Below are 13,162 nucleotides of genomic sequence, written 5' to 3' on the forward strand. Positions count from 1 at the left end.
TAATCCTCCCAGCTGAAAATATTTCGGTTGTGTGACACTGTGTTTCCCAAAATGTTTGTACGCGACGCCCCCTTGGCCGCAAATCAGGTATCAACGCGCCCCTCACCCCCTCCTACTCCAGAACAAAAAGGTATTTTTTCATTGCATAGTCCACTGCACTATTTTCTGTTGGTCTAATTTATTGTCACCCCAATATACATTGTTTATGAACTCTATGTCAGATTCACACTTTGTGGAAATTCTAGGACAGACAAATTCAGTGAAAATAATCTTACCAGGCCAATTTTTCTTCCGAATTATCTTACATCGTTGTGGTGCGATATGCACTTGAAACTTCATCGTCGTCGTTGTACATGCGTTTGAATGTGTGCTTGTAACTTGCGGTCGGTAAATGTCACTGAATAATTAGTCTATTCGTTATTTGATTGATTGCCTGGTTGGTTTCAAAACCCAATGTTGTATAACAATGAACATCTACGTAACGATTTTCGAGTGAATACACCTTGTACGACCAGAAACAACGTGGCCGCATATTCATAAATCTCGAACCACTGATGGTATGAATAATTGAAGTGGAATATCTTTATTTCTGTGCTGTCATTTGCGTGTCTTGCACAGGTACAAAGTGTCGTTGCGGTCCAGCCGAATTCATCTGAAATAGCGGCGCAGCAGTATCTGATATCATTGACATCTTCGGCACCGGCGTTTTTCGTGATGCTTGAAGTGATTGGGGTAAAAGGTGCGCTAAGCCGTTCTGTTTTTTTGGTATTGTAAATAATAACTGATTGTATTTTTTCTGAATCACGGCTCATAAACACACGTCAGGGTTTGGTAGTATCTCTCTGCAATTTTTTGGAATTGGTAGCTGCAGTTGGCTACTTTTAAAGTCGGTGGGTTTTTACTTCTACTTGAAGGCATTTTCATATGTCTTGAAAATCTCAACTGGGTACCTCTACCAGGGTGATAATCAAATCACAAGGCTCCAAGTCAAAAGTCATTCTCACTTTTATAGTTTTGACTCGAGTCATTTTCAATTCACCAGTGAGTCAAGTCAAGGAGTAGAGCACTGGTTCTCAACCGGTGTGCCGCGGCACACTAGTGTGCCGTTCACGTCTCGCCTGTGTGCCGCGAGCGATTTCTTCGAAATTTTGAAATTTTGCGCAAAATAATTCTAGTTTATAGCAAACGATCAATAATAATCTTGATCGAACTTCATGTGAAGTTTGTAATTTTGATAAATCAAAATGGATGTTATCCCCACAATCAATACCTCCTGCGAATTTGTTTCACCCGTGAGAAGTGATAATCACGTTCACAAATTCGAATTACAAACATAGCATTCCACATTGCGATTGTTAGGTAGGGTGCCGGCACTTTCGTTAAAATGTAAGCATGTAGTGCAACGTTGTGTTACAGGCGACAAATATGAGAATTGAAAAGTAAGGCCGTTTACCAAAACGTTTGAACTTTCAACGAGATTACAACATGCCAGTTATGTGGTAATGGAGGTACTAGCTAAAAATTCAAAGAAAGTTATTCTTCGTGCTTGCACTTGAATTGTAAAAAAATGTTTGGGACCAAATCTGCAGATGATTTGTAAACGATTTCCATGTCAAATGATACCAATCGTAGACGTATTTGGGACATGTCCAGAGACATTAGCATATTCGGTAGATAACTTTGACTACCTAAATAAGACAAATTCCAGTATGCAGCGCAAGAATGAAATCTCTTATCTTCAACAGACAAAATTTAAGCATTGCAAGAGAAATTAAAAGTGGAGTAGGAGCAGAAGCAGGAACTTGTAGCATGTCCCCTGGTTTCTCGGAAACGAATAACAGGGAAATCTTGCCATTAGTTGTTAAGCATCTCAAGTTTTTGCAAGCAAAAATAAACACTTATATTCCAAGACTAGCCACAGAAAACTATGCATGGGTAAAAAGGCATTTTGCCGCAGAAAACCCATTTTACTTCAAATCTCAACGAGGAGGAAGAGCTGATGGACATCCGTAGTGACTAGGGTTACCATATTTTGGAAATCTGATAAGAGGACACTTTTTCAAAATTTTCAGACTCGCAATACCGGAGAAAAATCCTGAAAAATGGTAAATTTTTTTGCACTTCGTGGTCGGTTGACTAAAAAAAAGGTCAATTTTCCGGCTCAGCTCCCGAAATAGCCACCAGAGTGTTACTTCAGCGCTGATTTACTGTATCTCAGTCGAATTTTGCCTTATATTTAACCAAAATTCTCAAAAAAGAGGACACGTTCTCAGAAAAGAGGACATTTGGGCTTCCTCCGAGGACACTTTCAAAAAAATCAATAATGAGGACAAATCCCCTTAAAAGAGGACGTATGGTAACCCTAGTAGCGACGGAGACTTGAAGTGATGGTACAATGAGATGGCTGTCGACGAATTTTTGAATAAAATCCAGACGCAAAATTCTGGCATTGGAGACGAGGCAATTGTTATTTTACTTCAATTTTCCACGTCGGATCTGTGCCAGACCGGATTTCTGCTTTGGTTAACGTAAAAACCAAAAAAAGAGAGAAGTTACTTGCTGTGGAAGATGTGATGAGAGTATAGCAGTACCAAATGTGCGCACAGACATCGATATATGCGCTAGAAATCGAGTGCAAATTTCGCACCGACTTTTATTTGTGTTAAAATTAAAGAAATTGTTCTGTTTTCGCTAGAATTGATTACCGTAAACCGGGGTAACTTTGGACTTAAGGGTAACTTTGGACACTAAGCAGTAAAAGATTTAAATGGTTATTGATGGAAAAGGGTTGCCGCTGGATGTCCAATTCTTTTTCATGTGGCAACAGTACCACAAGTAGTCACAGTAAAAGGTGGATTCATTTCACTACCAGATAAACTTGACCCAACATTGATAAATTAATGGCGGGGGTCAATTTCATCAAAATTAATGGCCATTAAACTTCTTACAACCAAACATAGATAGCATGTGATTCATCGATTGAAAACCTGGCAGCAGATACCTCTAAGCAGTCTTAATCCGTGGCAAAAATCTCAGTGGGCTCATCCTTAGATCAATACAAGAAAATGTGATGTCCAAAGTTACCCCGTCAAATTATATCAGAACGGGGTAACTTTGGACAGTGGAAAATGTGATATTTAGAGCTCTGGAAAGTGGCTGCTTGATCTGTGTCAAAGTGTATGGTCAACTATATTCCTTATTACCGGTTTGATGGCTTTTTAAAATGGAATGAGAAGGTTAATAAAAAATGGGTAGGCAATGAGCTGAGAGATTGTAATCCTGTGTAAGCTACTTCAAAAACTTATCACATTCTCCTAAAGATGCGCCTGCTGAATATGGGGTATCGTAAATTACGACAAATATATCCATCAGAGGAGATAGGAAAGGGAAAGTGTATCATTTGAAGAACAGTAATATATTTGAAATCGGCAATAAATCACGTTAACATGTTTAACGTTCGCTGTCGATTGCTGACACTGCCAGTGGGATACCCCTTATCACCATACGTTATTTATAAGTTCCAATTGGTGAAGGCATGAGGGAAAATTGAGATAAGAGATGAATAAGGGCCCAGTAGCCTTCATAAACTACCCATATACTTTTTTTTTGGGGGGGGGGGGGGGTTAGGTAAATATCATGCAATAGGCCAGACATATACTATTTTGTTTCAGTTTTTGCCACTGCTCTCATCAACTCTTACCAAATAAGCCTCATTTACGAGGTTTCATAAACAATTGAGTGTAAAGGCATACAAAAAACTACATTGTCCAAAGTTACCCCACATGCAGGGATAACTTTGGACACGGATAATTTACGAAAATAAGGTACTTATTTATGACCATGAAGATTTTGGATTAGGTAATTCTAATCTATGCTCCATGACCCCTTAAAAACACAAAACTTGCCTCCCCTACACCCTAGCATTTCCGAGATACAAAGCGGAATTGTTGAAAATTGTCCAAAGTTACCCCGGTTTACGGTAACTTAATACAGAAACATTGTGGATTGACTGCAGAGGTGGTCACATTAGTCAGCGTTACTAGTGAAGTAAGTAATCTGGTACTTTGCTGGTGCCGCGAGGTCAAAAAGGTTGAGAACCACTGTAGTAGAGGGTCGAGTTCACTGTGTTGACTGTTCATTTATGAATTCAATCCGGCCCAACCCACTTTTTTCAACTCTGCCCGAGTGATACAGAATGGTTCGCTTTCATAATATCAATATTTTCCTCAGTCCTGACAGTTTCAGGCACTATTTACCAAGTATCAGGACTGATAGTCAAAATACCAATAATCTGGTCACTTTACTATTCTTCGAGGTTACAATGAAATGTCTGTCTTGGCCCTCCTAGTCTCGAGTCAAATGACTTGGTTCGAGTCATGCACAATGACTCAAGTACAAGCCGAGTCATTACACAAATCGACTCAAATCGAGTCAACCCAAAAATTCTGAATAGAGTCCGACTCGAGTTGAGTCATGACTCAAGTCATTACAGCCCTGTCGAGATGGTTCAATCATCCGTCTCACTTCATTCCTCCATGCTATGCGATCTTACACGAAACAATAAGTCATTCAATTATATAATGTGACGCAGTAGTACTTTTGGCAAAATATTTTGTAAATTCCGTGTTGGATTCATCATATCACTGGCGTTCCCTACTGATAAGAGGAAGAACACATCTATGACATGAAGGGCAACCTGTAAAGAATTGTATTTCACAATCACATACGATTCCTTCCAGTTTTGTCAATATGCAGTTACAGTTCTTTTGTCGATTGCAGGGAGATTTTCCGACAACGCATTCCATATGCGTGAAAGAAAAGTTCTGGAGTTTCACGCTTGGGAATCAACCTCCGTGGATGCCGTAAAATCCTCGCTGCGCATCAAATCGTTGGCTGATACTTCTCTCGGAGGTAGGCCTACTTCATTAAATAGTACATGTTTTAGTACTGGTCCTATGTGACTGCCTGTGTTCTATATAGTTAATAAACCGACAAGATAGCGTAATGGTGAAATGTCCGGCTTCTTGATCGGTAGGTCGTGGATTTGATCCCCGGCCGGGTCAGACCAAAGACCTGATTAGTAACACTGGTATCCATGACTTCCCTGCTTGGCGCTCATGCATTACTGGGATAGCATGGGATATAATGGCACCGACTTCAGGTGGTTCAAACCTTTCTCGTCTTTAATAACTCAGCCTTCACACACATCTTCTGATGGTTATGTTTAAGTATTAGCGGAATTCAATTGCGCAATAGGGTTGTCCAAAATGTGGAAAATCTTTCAAACACACCGTGATTGTGTCTTATTCTATAGATTATTGATAAAAAACAACAATGAGCCTGAAAGAAGCTCACAATAAAGCCGTTAAGATTTCACTCAAAGCGTTTGAAAGTAGCTGCCCGAGAATAGGCGTTCCACCGACCATAGAATGGCGAGAAGACTAGTAATCACATAACCACGGCTCTTGATTGGCTATTCGGCTATGCTTCAATGATCACGATAGCAGCAGCTTGCTGGTTAGGTGTTCAAAGAGTCTGCTACCGGCGGGGATTCTGGAAGCGCATTGCTGGTAGGTTGACAGATGATGATTTAAGATTAATTCAGGACATGTTGAGGTGCGAAAGATGAACAAACAACAGCTGCTTCACAAAAGCTTTTACAGCATGACTGCTGTATTGTGAAGGAAACGGCTGTAGCCTACATGCCGTGTTTTCATGTAGGGAAAGCAAAGTCGCTTATGCAAGTGGTGAGTGAACGAGTTCCCCGTTTCAGACGGGATCCATCATCAGTGAATACAAATATAAAGCTTGACTATGACACCATACCTTGTGTGATCTTATTGGACCTAAGCTGTAGTATATAGTTGTAGTTTCGAATGCTCTTGGGATCAACTGAATCAGCGCGTTATGCTTGGCAGTTATACTTACAGCAAATTGAATTCACTTGTAAGTGTTGTCAAAGTCCTTTATCATAACGCCGAAAATAGGTGTAAGGTAAGCAAAGACTGTGCTGGATATGGTATCCAAACTATGCTGGATACTATGCAGCATAGTATGGGCTTTTCCTTACACCACTTTGCTGCGGAATCAATAAGGGCTTTGACATACCGTATCAAGCATAGCCTGGGCGTACATTTACACCTCTTTTCTGCGTTATCATTAAGGACATTGACAACACTGCCAGGTGAATTCAATTTGCTGTAAGCATCTGATAAGTGCCAAGCATAACACGCTGATTCCGTCGATCCCTAGAGCATTCAAAACGTCAACTATATACTACAGCTTGAGCTCAATAAGATTACACAAAGTATAATGTCATTGTTAAGCTTTATATTTGTATTCACTGATGATGGATCCCTTCTGAAACGGGGAATTCGTTAACCAATTGCATAAGCGCCTTTGCTTCCCCTCTATGAAAACACGGCATGTAGGCTACAGCCGTTTCCTTCATAATAAAGCAGTCATGCTGTAAAAGTTTTTTTTAAACAGCTGTTGTTTGTTCATCATGTATTTCGTACCTCAACAAGTCGTGAATTAATCTTAAATTATCACCTGCCAACCTACCAACTATGCGCTTTCAGAATCCCCGCCGGTAGCAGACTCCTCCCAGCAAGCTGTTACTGTCGTCATCATTGAAGCATAGCCGAACAGCCAATCAGGAGCCGTGGTTATGTGATTACTAGTCTCCTCGCCGTTCTATGGTCGGTGGCACGCCCATTCTTGGGCAACTACTTTCAATCGCTTTGAGTGAAATCTTAACTGCTTTCCTGTGACCTTTTTTCAGGCTCATTGTTGTTTTCTGTCAATAATCTATAGAATGAGACACAATCACGGAGTATTTTTGAGATTTTCCAAATTTTGGACAACCCTATTGCGCAATGCGCTGGTACGCAGACGCACGCATAATCGCACATGTCTGCGGACATTCGACGTCATTCAGTTTCGCGATGTGACCATTTTATCACAATCGCTAATCAGCATACACTTAACGACATTGTCCCCAAGCCATCGAGCCAACGCATGCTAGGCCCGAGACGCGATAGTTGGCCATCGATGATATCTTTCATACCAGGCCAATTGCACATGCGATTGTGTAGGCCAGCGATGATACCGTGCACACCAAGCCCATGCAGATTTGATCGCGTAGGCCAGCGATAGTATAGTGGGCACCGGGCTTATTGCAGATGCGATTCATCAAGCCAGTGGAACTAGGCTTGTTGGAACGCGATAAATCAGGCCAGCGACGATTGCCGAGCTCGCGGCAATCAATTACCTAATTTCGCGATCATCTCAACGGAAAATCGCGTCACGTTACTTTGTGCACAGGCGAATCTCGCTAATTGGCAACACGCTTCTCGCTAATTAGCCGCACGCAACAGGTTACCTCGCTCACATAAGCGACAGCAGGTAATGTCGCAAACCGAAAGACATCGCAATTTGTTCTAAATAGCACAATTGGCGTTTCTGCCGATACATGCCAAACAGAATTCTAGGTATGCCGCATACCTAAAAAAATGTCTAGGTATGCGTGGTATACCTTGCATACCTAGGTTCGGCGCCTATGATTGTGTCGTTGTGTGATTGCTCTTCATACATTCCAGCACGTAATGTACAAGTTTGCGGGGATGATACGCCGAGTCAAATTGGACTTATTGCAATTTATACTCGTTTATGAGCCTTTATTTTGATGTTAGTGAAATACTGTCGAAATTTACTCTTCAAAGAGACAATATATAAAGGTCTATGATCAGCAGAACTCAAGATATATCCTTCTCTGACAGGTATTCATCCATGTGTTTAATGCTAGTCTTGCAAGAATTCTCTTTCCCGGTTTTCAGAAGCGTATTTGGACGGATTTAGACATATCGCTCATTTTAGCATTCATATACAGAAATTGACTGTAACTATTAATAAAAACAAACAACAACTGTCGTCTATTACACTTTTGTCGCATATTTAGAGGTCAGTCAGAGCCGCGGTCGGGAATCATTGAGTAAGACAACAGAATTCATGTCATTCATTCTCTCATTTTTGTGCTTTGTGTCAACTTCTATCAAAACAGACCCACACCCATTCTGTCCCTCCAAGAATCTCTTGTAACGCAGAGTGTTGGTTTGTAATTCCAGATGACGTGATTACCGCCGACGAAAATGTCTTGGTCTCAGAGGAAGTATTAAGCGATCGGATACCCGTTGGCGTTTGGCTGGATGACGTGCAAGCACAACTCGCCTTTGGTGTCTGCGGCATACTGTTTTTGCTGTTCTTCGCTGTTTTACTAGTTTGCGTCGTCATGAGGTAAGGATACATTCGTGGGGATGTTCTAAGTTGATAAAAGCAGTCAGAGTTGCCTTGCCACTCGATAGAGGTAGAAGTAGGAATTTGGGAGACATGTTAGTGACAGGTATGAAGAATACAAAGTAGTTTTGGTCGATGGGCCGTATGCTTTTGGCAGTGCAACAGATGTAAGCTATTTCGAAATTACAAAAATCAATCGTGACCGATCACAGCATGACCGATCCAACTACAAATAGTTGAATTTAAAAAAAAACATCTTTACTGCGATACACTGTTCTTCACGACGTTCTTATGCAAACTTACTACATTCTAGGGTTGTTCAAAAATACCGTTTTCTCCTTGAATCCGGGGATTCACTGATTAAATGATTAGGTTGCCAGAAAAAAGGCTGCACACCAAATTTGGCTCAATTCCAACCAGCCGAAGCCACGGCAGAGCCAATGAACCACAGGTGTTTTTTTTTCTGTTGCGCGGCGTACATTTTTCTGTGCGCGCAGACTTTTGTCAGCCATGCGCTCTCGCAACTTAGAGGGAACATTGGTTGTAACCAAGTCACCAGATTCTGAGTCACAAGCCAAACTAGCTTTTATAGTCAAGTCGAGTCATTTTCACTTCGACACCAAGTCAAGTCCGAGTCCAAGTCGGCGATTGGAGGGTCGAGTCTGAGTCATTTTGTTGTTTGTTCAGTTTCGAGTTGAAGTCTTGTTAAACCCATTTTTTACAGCTCTGCTTGATGATATCGAATGTTTCGCATTCATAATATGCTAAATTCCCTCTCTTTTAACAGTTTGTAGTCGCATTTTTAAGTCTAGCACTAATAGACGAAATACCAATATTGTGGTAAATTTACTATTCTTCAAAATTAGAGTGAAATGCCGGTCTTGGCCTTCCGAGTCTCGAGTCATATGACTTGGTCCGAGTCATGCGCAATGACTCGAGTCATTTTCCGTATTTTGTAAAAATGACTTTGAGTCAAGTCGAGTCATTACAATCCTGGCATTAATACTCAATTCAGATTCGAGTATCTGCCTAACGCTATTGATTAACTCCACACACCTTCAATTTCTTTCAGATTCAGCAACCCGCACTTGAAGAAACGTCACTCTTTGCTACCTGAATCAACACCACAGAAGCCGACGGCCGTTGTTTCACGGCATCCGGAAGAAGTCTTCGATCACACGGGGTCCTGCGGGGCCTTTCTCCTGCATTTGCAGGACCCCAGCAAAATTGAAGACGAGGGCGTCCAAGTTATGTTTTATGTGCGATGATACTTGACTTTTTATCTCGATGATCTGACTAGAGCCAGATCGATATTGGATTTTTGATACGAATAACCCCAATGTATACAGCCGTTATTCAAAAGATATAGCATCTATTCTAGCTTGAGGCCCATTTTCAATTCTTCAGAACATTTACTGGGTCTACTTTACGTCATACGTTGTGTTGTAACATTTTGCATCCGCGAGAGCCTAAATGTGCCATAAGCAGAAATCAATAGAGCAATGAAATATGCAGCCATTTTGAGAAGTGTAAATGCGGCTGCACAGTGTCTTATCAATACTTTTAACAATCCAAGCCATGACTTTCAATGTTACTGACTTCTTGTGTGGGTGACCGCCTTGTATGCAATATCGTTATTTACAATCCTTTACCTAGCCAGAGCATTGTGAAAGGTATTACTGCTATTGCAATTAAAACTTTCTTGGTAGCTTGTGATATTCTTGTCATTCGTTATAGCTTTTACATGTTGTCTGATTCTCAGTGATGCGGGAAGCAGATTATGAACACTGAGTAATAATGTTGGTTGTTTTAACGTTTTCTCAAATCATTGCTTTGAACTGTACTGCCTTATCCTATTGGGCATTTCATGTATGCCGTTGTTGACTGGGATGCGTGTGTGATTATGGTATGCCCCTCTGTGTGAGATTACTTAGTACGTTCTGTGATCATTTTAAGAATGCCTCAATTTTTGCCTTCTCTATGCTGAATTGCTTGATATTGATCTGCCGATTATGTATAAATAAGTATTTTCAAAAGAACGCTGATTCTCTTGAATAGGGGAGATGTGGTACCAATGAGACACTGGGACCGAAAATACTTGAAAAATTCTCTGTGATAATCCCATGATTACGGTACGCGACATGTCTGCAATGGCAAACTGGCACATGCCTCACATGCAAAAAGCTTCGACCTGTGTGAGTTATGGGGTCTGTGACAAATGATTTACGTTTTAGTTAGGGGGTGCGAAGTAAATTTGGATTGACATATATAATTTTCTATATCACCTTCCAGACTAACAAACCCGCAATAATTTTTGATGTGAATAATAGGGCTTGTATCAGGGTATATAATGGGACATATTTTTTGAATCAATACCGTCCTCAAGTGGACTATTTTCAATTCAATTACAATATTTATAGGGTGAGGGACCTATGGTACCATATCCAAATCAAGCAAAATAGTTGGACAGACTAATTATTAAACAACAGTAATACGCCTACATATATAGAGGCTATAAAATCATAGTGACATGTGGGGTTTTATCGCTATTACAAGATATTTGAAAGTAAATAAGTCGATTTTCCGGTAATATGTATGTGGTATTAATTTTGTAAGTTTCGCCGGAAATCAAAACACGATTTTATCCCAACATTTGAGTTGATATAATCTATTTTATTCTTATAGGCGGCGACGAAACATTCTTCATTGGCACGTTGTAGCTTAGATTATAGTACACAACAAAACAAGTTTAAAAATTTGAGTTTTGAGCGTACGCCCCATAGGTCCTGTGGTCGTGTGCCATTGGACCCTCGGGGGGACCGATGATACCTTCGAGCTACAAATTTTAAACGTTTATATATATTTTGTGAAAAGCAGGATATCCATGTAAATGTCCGCGATATTTAGAGCTTGTATCAAAGTGTTGGGACAGCAAAAGATCCGCTGTTCTCGGCTGAAGAGATCATTTGCAATTTTTGATCCATCGGTACCACATCTCCCCTACTAGTCAGGGGTAAGTGGTCACTGGTGTGATGTAGGTAGGTGCGGAAGATCAGTTTTCGGTCTCGTTAGTAAGACTCAGGGTTGTAACCAAGTATCAAGTCCACGTTACTGTTATAATTTCGAAACTGGGGGGGGGGGGGGGGGAGACTGTCGACGTGCTGTTTCGGCTCTGGCTACGTGTTTCTCAAGTACAGTGATATAGAAAATCTATGTCTATATGTGAGCATTGATTGCATGTTTTGTTCGTACTCGTGACTTCTGCTCGTGATAAGTTTTAAGTGGCAAACTGTAACGCTCCGTTTCGTATATCAATGAGCTGGGAAGGATTCCATGATTGCTTGACTTCCAATCTAAATTGTTAACGGCAAATTCTGGGAATTAATATTAAAGTGCAAGCAAAAGTCCAGACAATGAGCTTAGAATTTGCGGAATGATGATTTGTTTATGACTTGAATAATTATGAGCTGGAAACGAATCAAAGAATTTTTGAGACCTCAATTTTCCACACAGCAGCCAATTTATGACATGGCGATCGTGCGATATCGGCAAAGTCGTAATTGTAACAGAACAGCTATTGAGCAATAAGAAAGATTTCAAATAGCAAATGCTTACCTGCCTCTATGCATGTTTAAAGTTTTATAAAGTTTTTTTCCGAATGTCCAAAAATATTCGCGACACAGAGTTCGGGAATCACTTATTTAGGCAGTTGGGTGAGTGTATATACTAACCCTGACGGGATGTCCACAATATATGGTGTACGGAAGAGGTTGATCCGCTCACAAGTAGGCCTAGCTCAACCCGGTTATTGTAGGATTTTGTGACACGTGGGATCCAGGGATGCCACTGCTATCGTTCGAAAAATTTCAGATGCGGACGCTAAAAAATACCAAAAAAAAAACAGATTCTATAATTCACTCGAGTTTCTATGAGATAGTTGTGTACCAGGAAAATAACAGTTATTGCAGTTACAGCCATACTGACGTAGAAGTAGGTTTTCGCCCTTTATCGAGATTCCAACAGCTCAAAACTACAAATCTTACGAAAATATGTTCTTTTCCTCTCGACGCATTGCTATGAAACAATTGGTGCGTAGCGTCAATGTTCAATATATAGTGTATCATATCATAACGCTGCGAATGTTCGTAACAATTCCATTCCCCAATCCCATCTCTGAGGATGATTTTCGGCTGTTTCCAGTGACCTTACCAGATTGAAAATATAGCTTTCGATCGACCAATCCTGGGGCAATCACTTTTATCTGGAATAATGTGACAGGCCTGTTTAGACGAAATAAATTGCCGTCTCACAAAATTCTGGGGATATTTCAATGTGCTGATAGAATAACCAACCCCTCCGATTGACTTGCGCGGGTGGCCAACTGTCTCTCTGAGTGTGTTGGAAGTAAATATGTCCCAGTACCAATATCATATATTAGTCGGATGAACACCTGGTCTATCCACGTGCATACTTTTACAGTTATTTATTGATACACGATGAATTTGTTGAAGTGGTACTAGCATTCGAGTCTCAAGTCGTTTTAAATCGTAAAAGACAACGGTTCCAAAGAGTTTCCCTCAGCGGGGGAGTTGTCGTAGGGATGACGATAAACCCTGCCACTCGGGCGGAATGGGTTCGATTCCGCGTCAGAGCTTTATTTAGGCTCCTCTTCGGAACAGAAAAAGACCTAACGAAAGAATGCACTCGCAAGGAATGAAAAGAGCAAGAAAGAGCCGCGGAATATTAACCTCGAACAAGAACTATCACATCGGTGGAGGTTGCCAGTTTAAGATACCGCAATTGGTCGTTTGGCATCCTTTTATCTGTTCGTTACATTGCACTGTACATCGTGTGTGACTTGATCAGA

General features: G+C 40.8%; 1 protein-coding gene across 1 annotated transcript in view; it reads left to right on the forward strand.

The window, feature by feature from the left end:
- LOC145459216 (beta-mannosidase-like) overlaps nt 1-10,334 on the forward strand; it is a 34,869-nt gene extending 24,535 nt beyond the window's left edge. The window contains exons 17-20 of the mRNA XM_080337853.1: nt 619-739; nt 4,780-4,911; nt 8,127-8,295; nt 9,368-10,334. Of these exons, the coding sequence (XP_080193979.1) occupies nt 619-739; nt 4,780-4,911; nt 8,127-8,295; nt 9,368-9,563 (618 nt within the window). The 3' untranslated portion in view covers nt 9,564-10,334. The remainder of the gene's footprint in view (nt 1-618; nt 740-4,779; nt 4,912-8,126; nt 8,296-9,367) is intronic.
- Nucleotides 10,335-13,162: the final 2,828 nt, after the last annotated feature.

Source organism: Botryllus schlosseri, chromosome 16 (genome assembly GCF_051294905.1).
Source record: "Botryllus schlosseri isolate E-star chromosome 16, Bs_hap1, whole genome shotgun sequence".
NCBI lineage: Eukaryota > Metazoa > Chordata > Ascidiacea > Stolidobranchia > Styelidae > Botryllus > Botryllus schlosseri.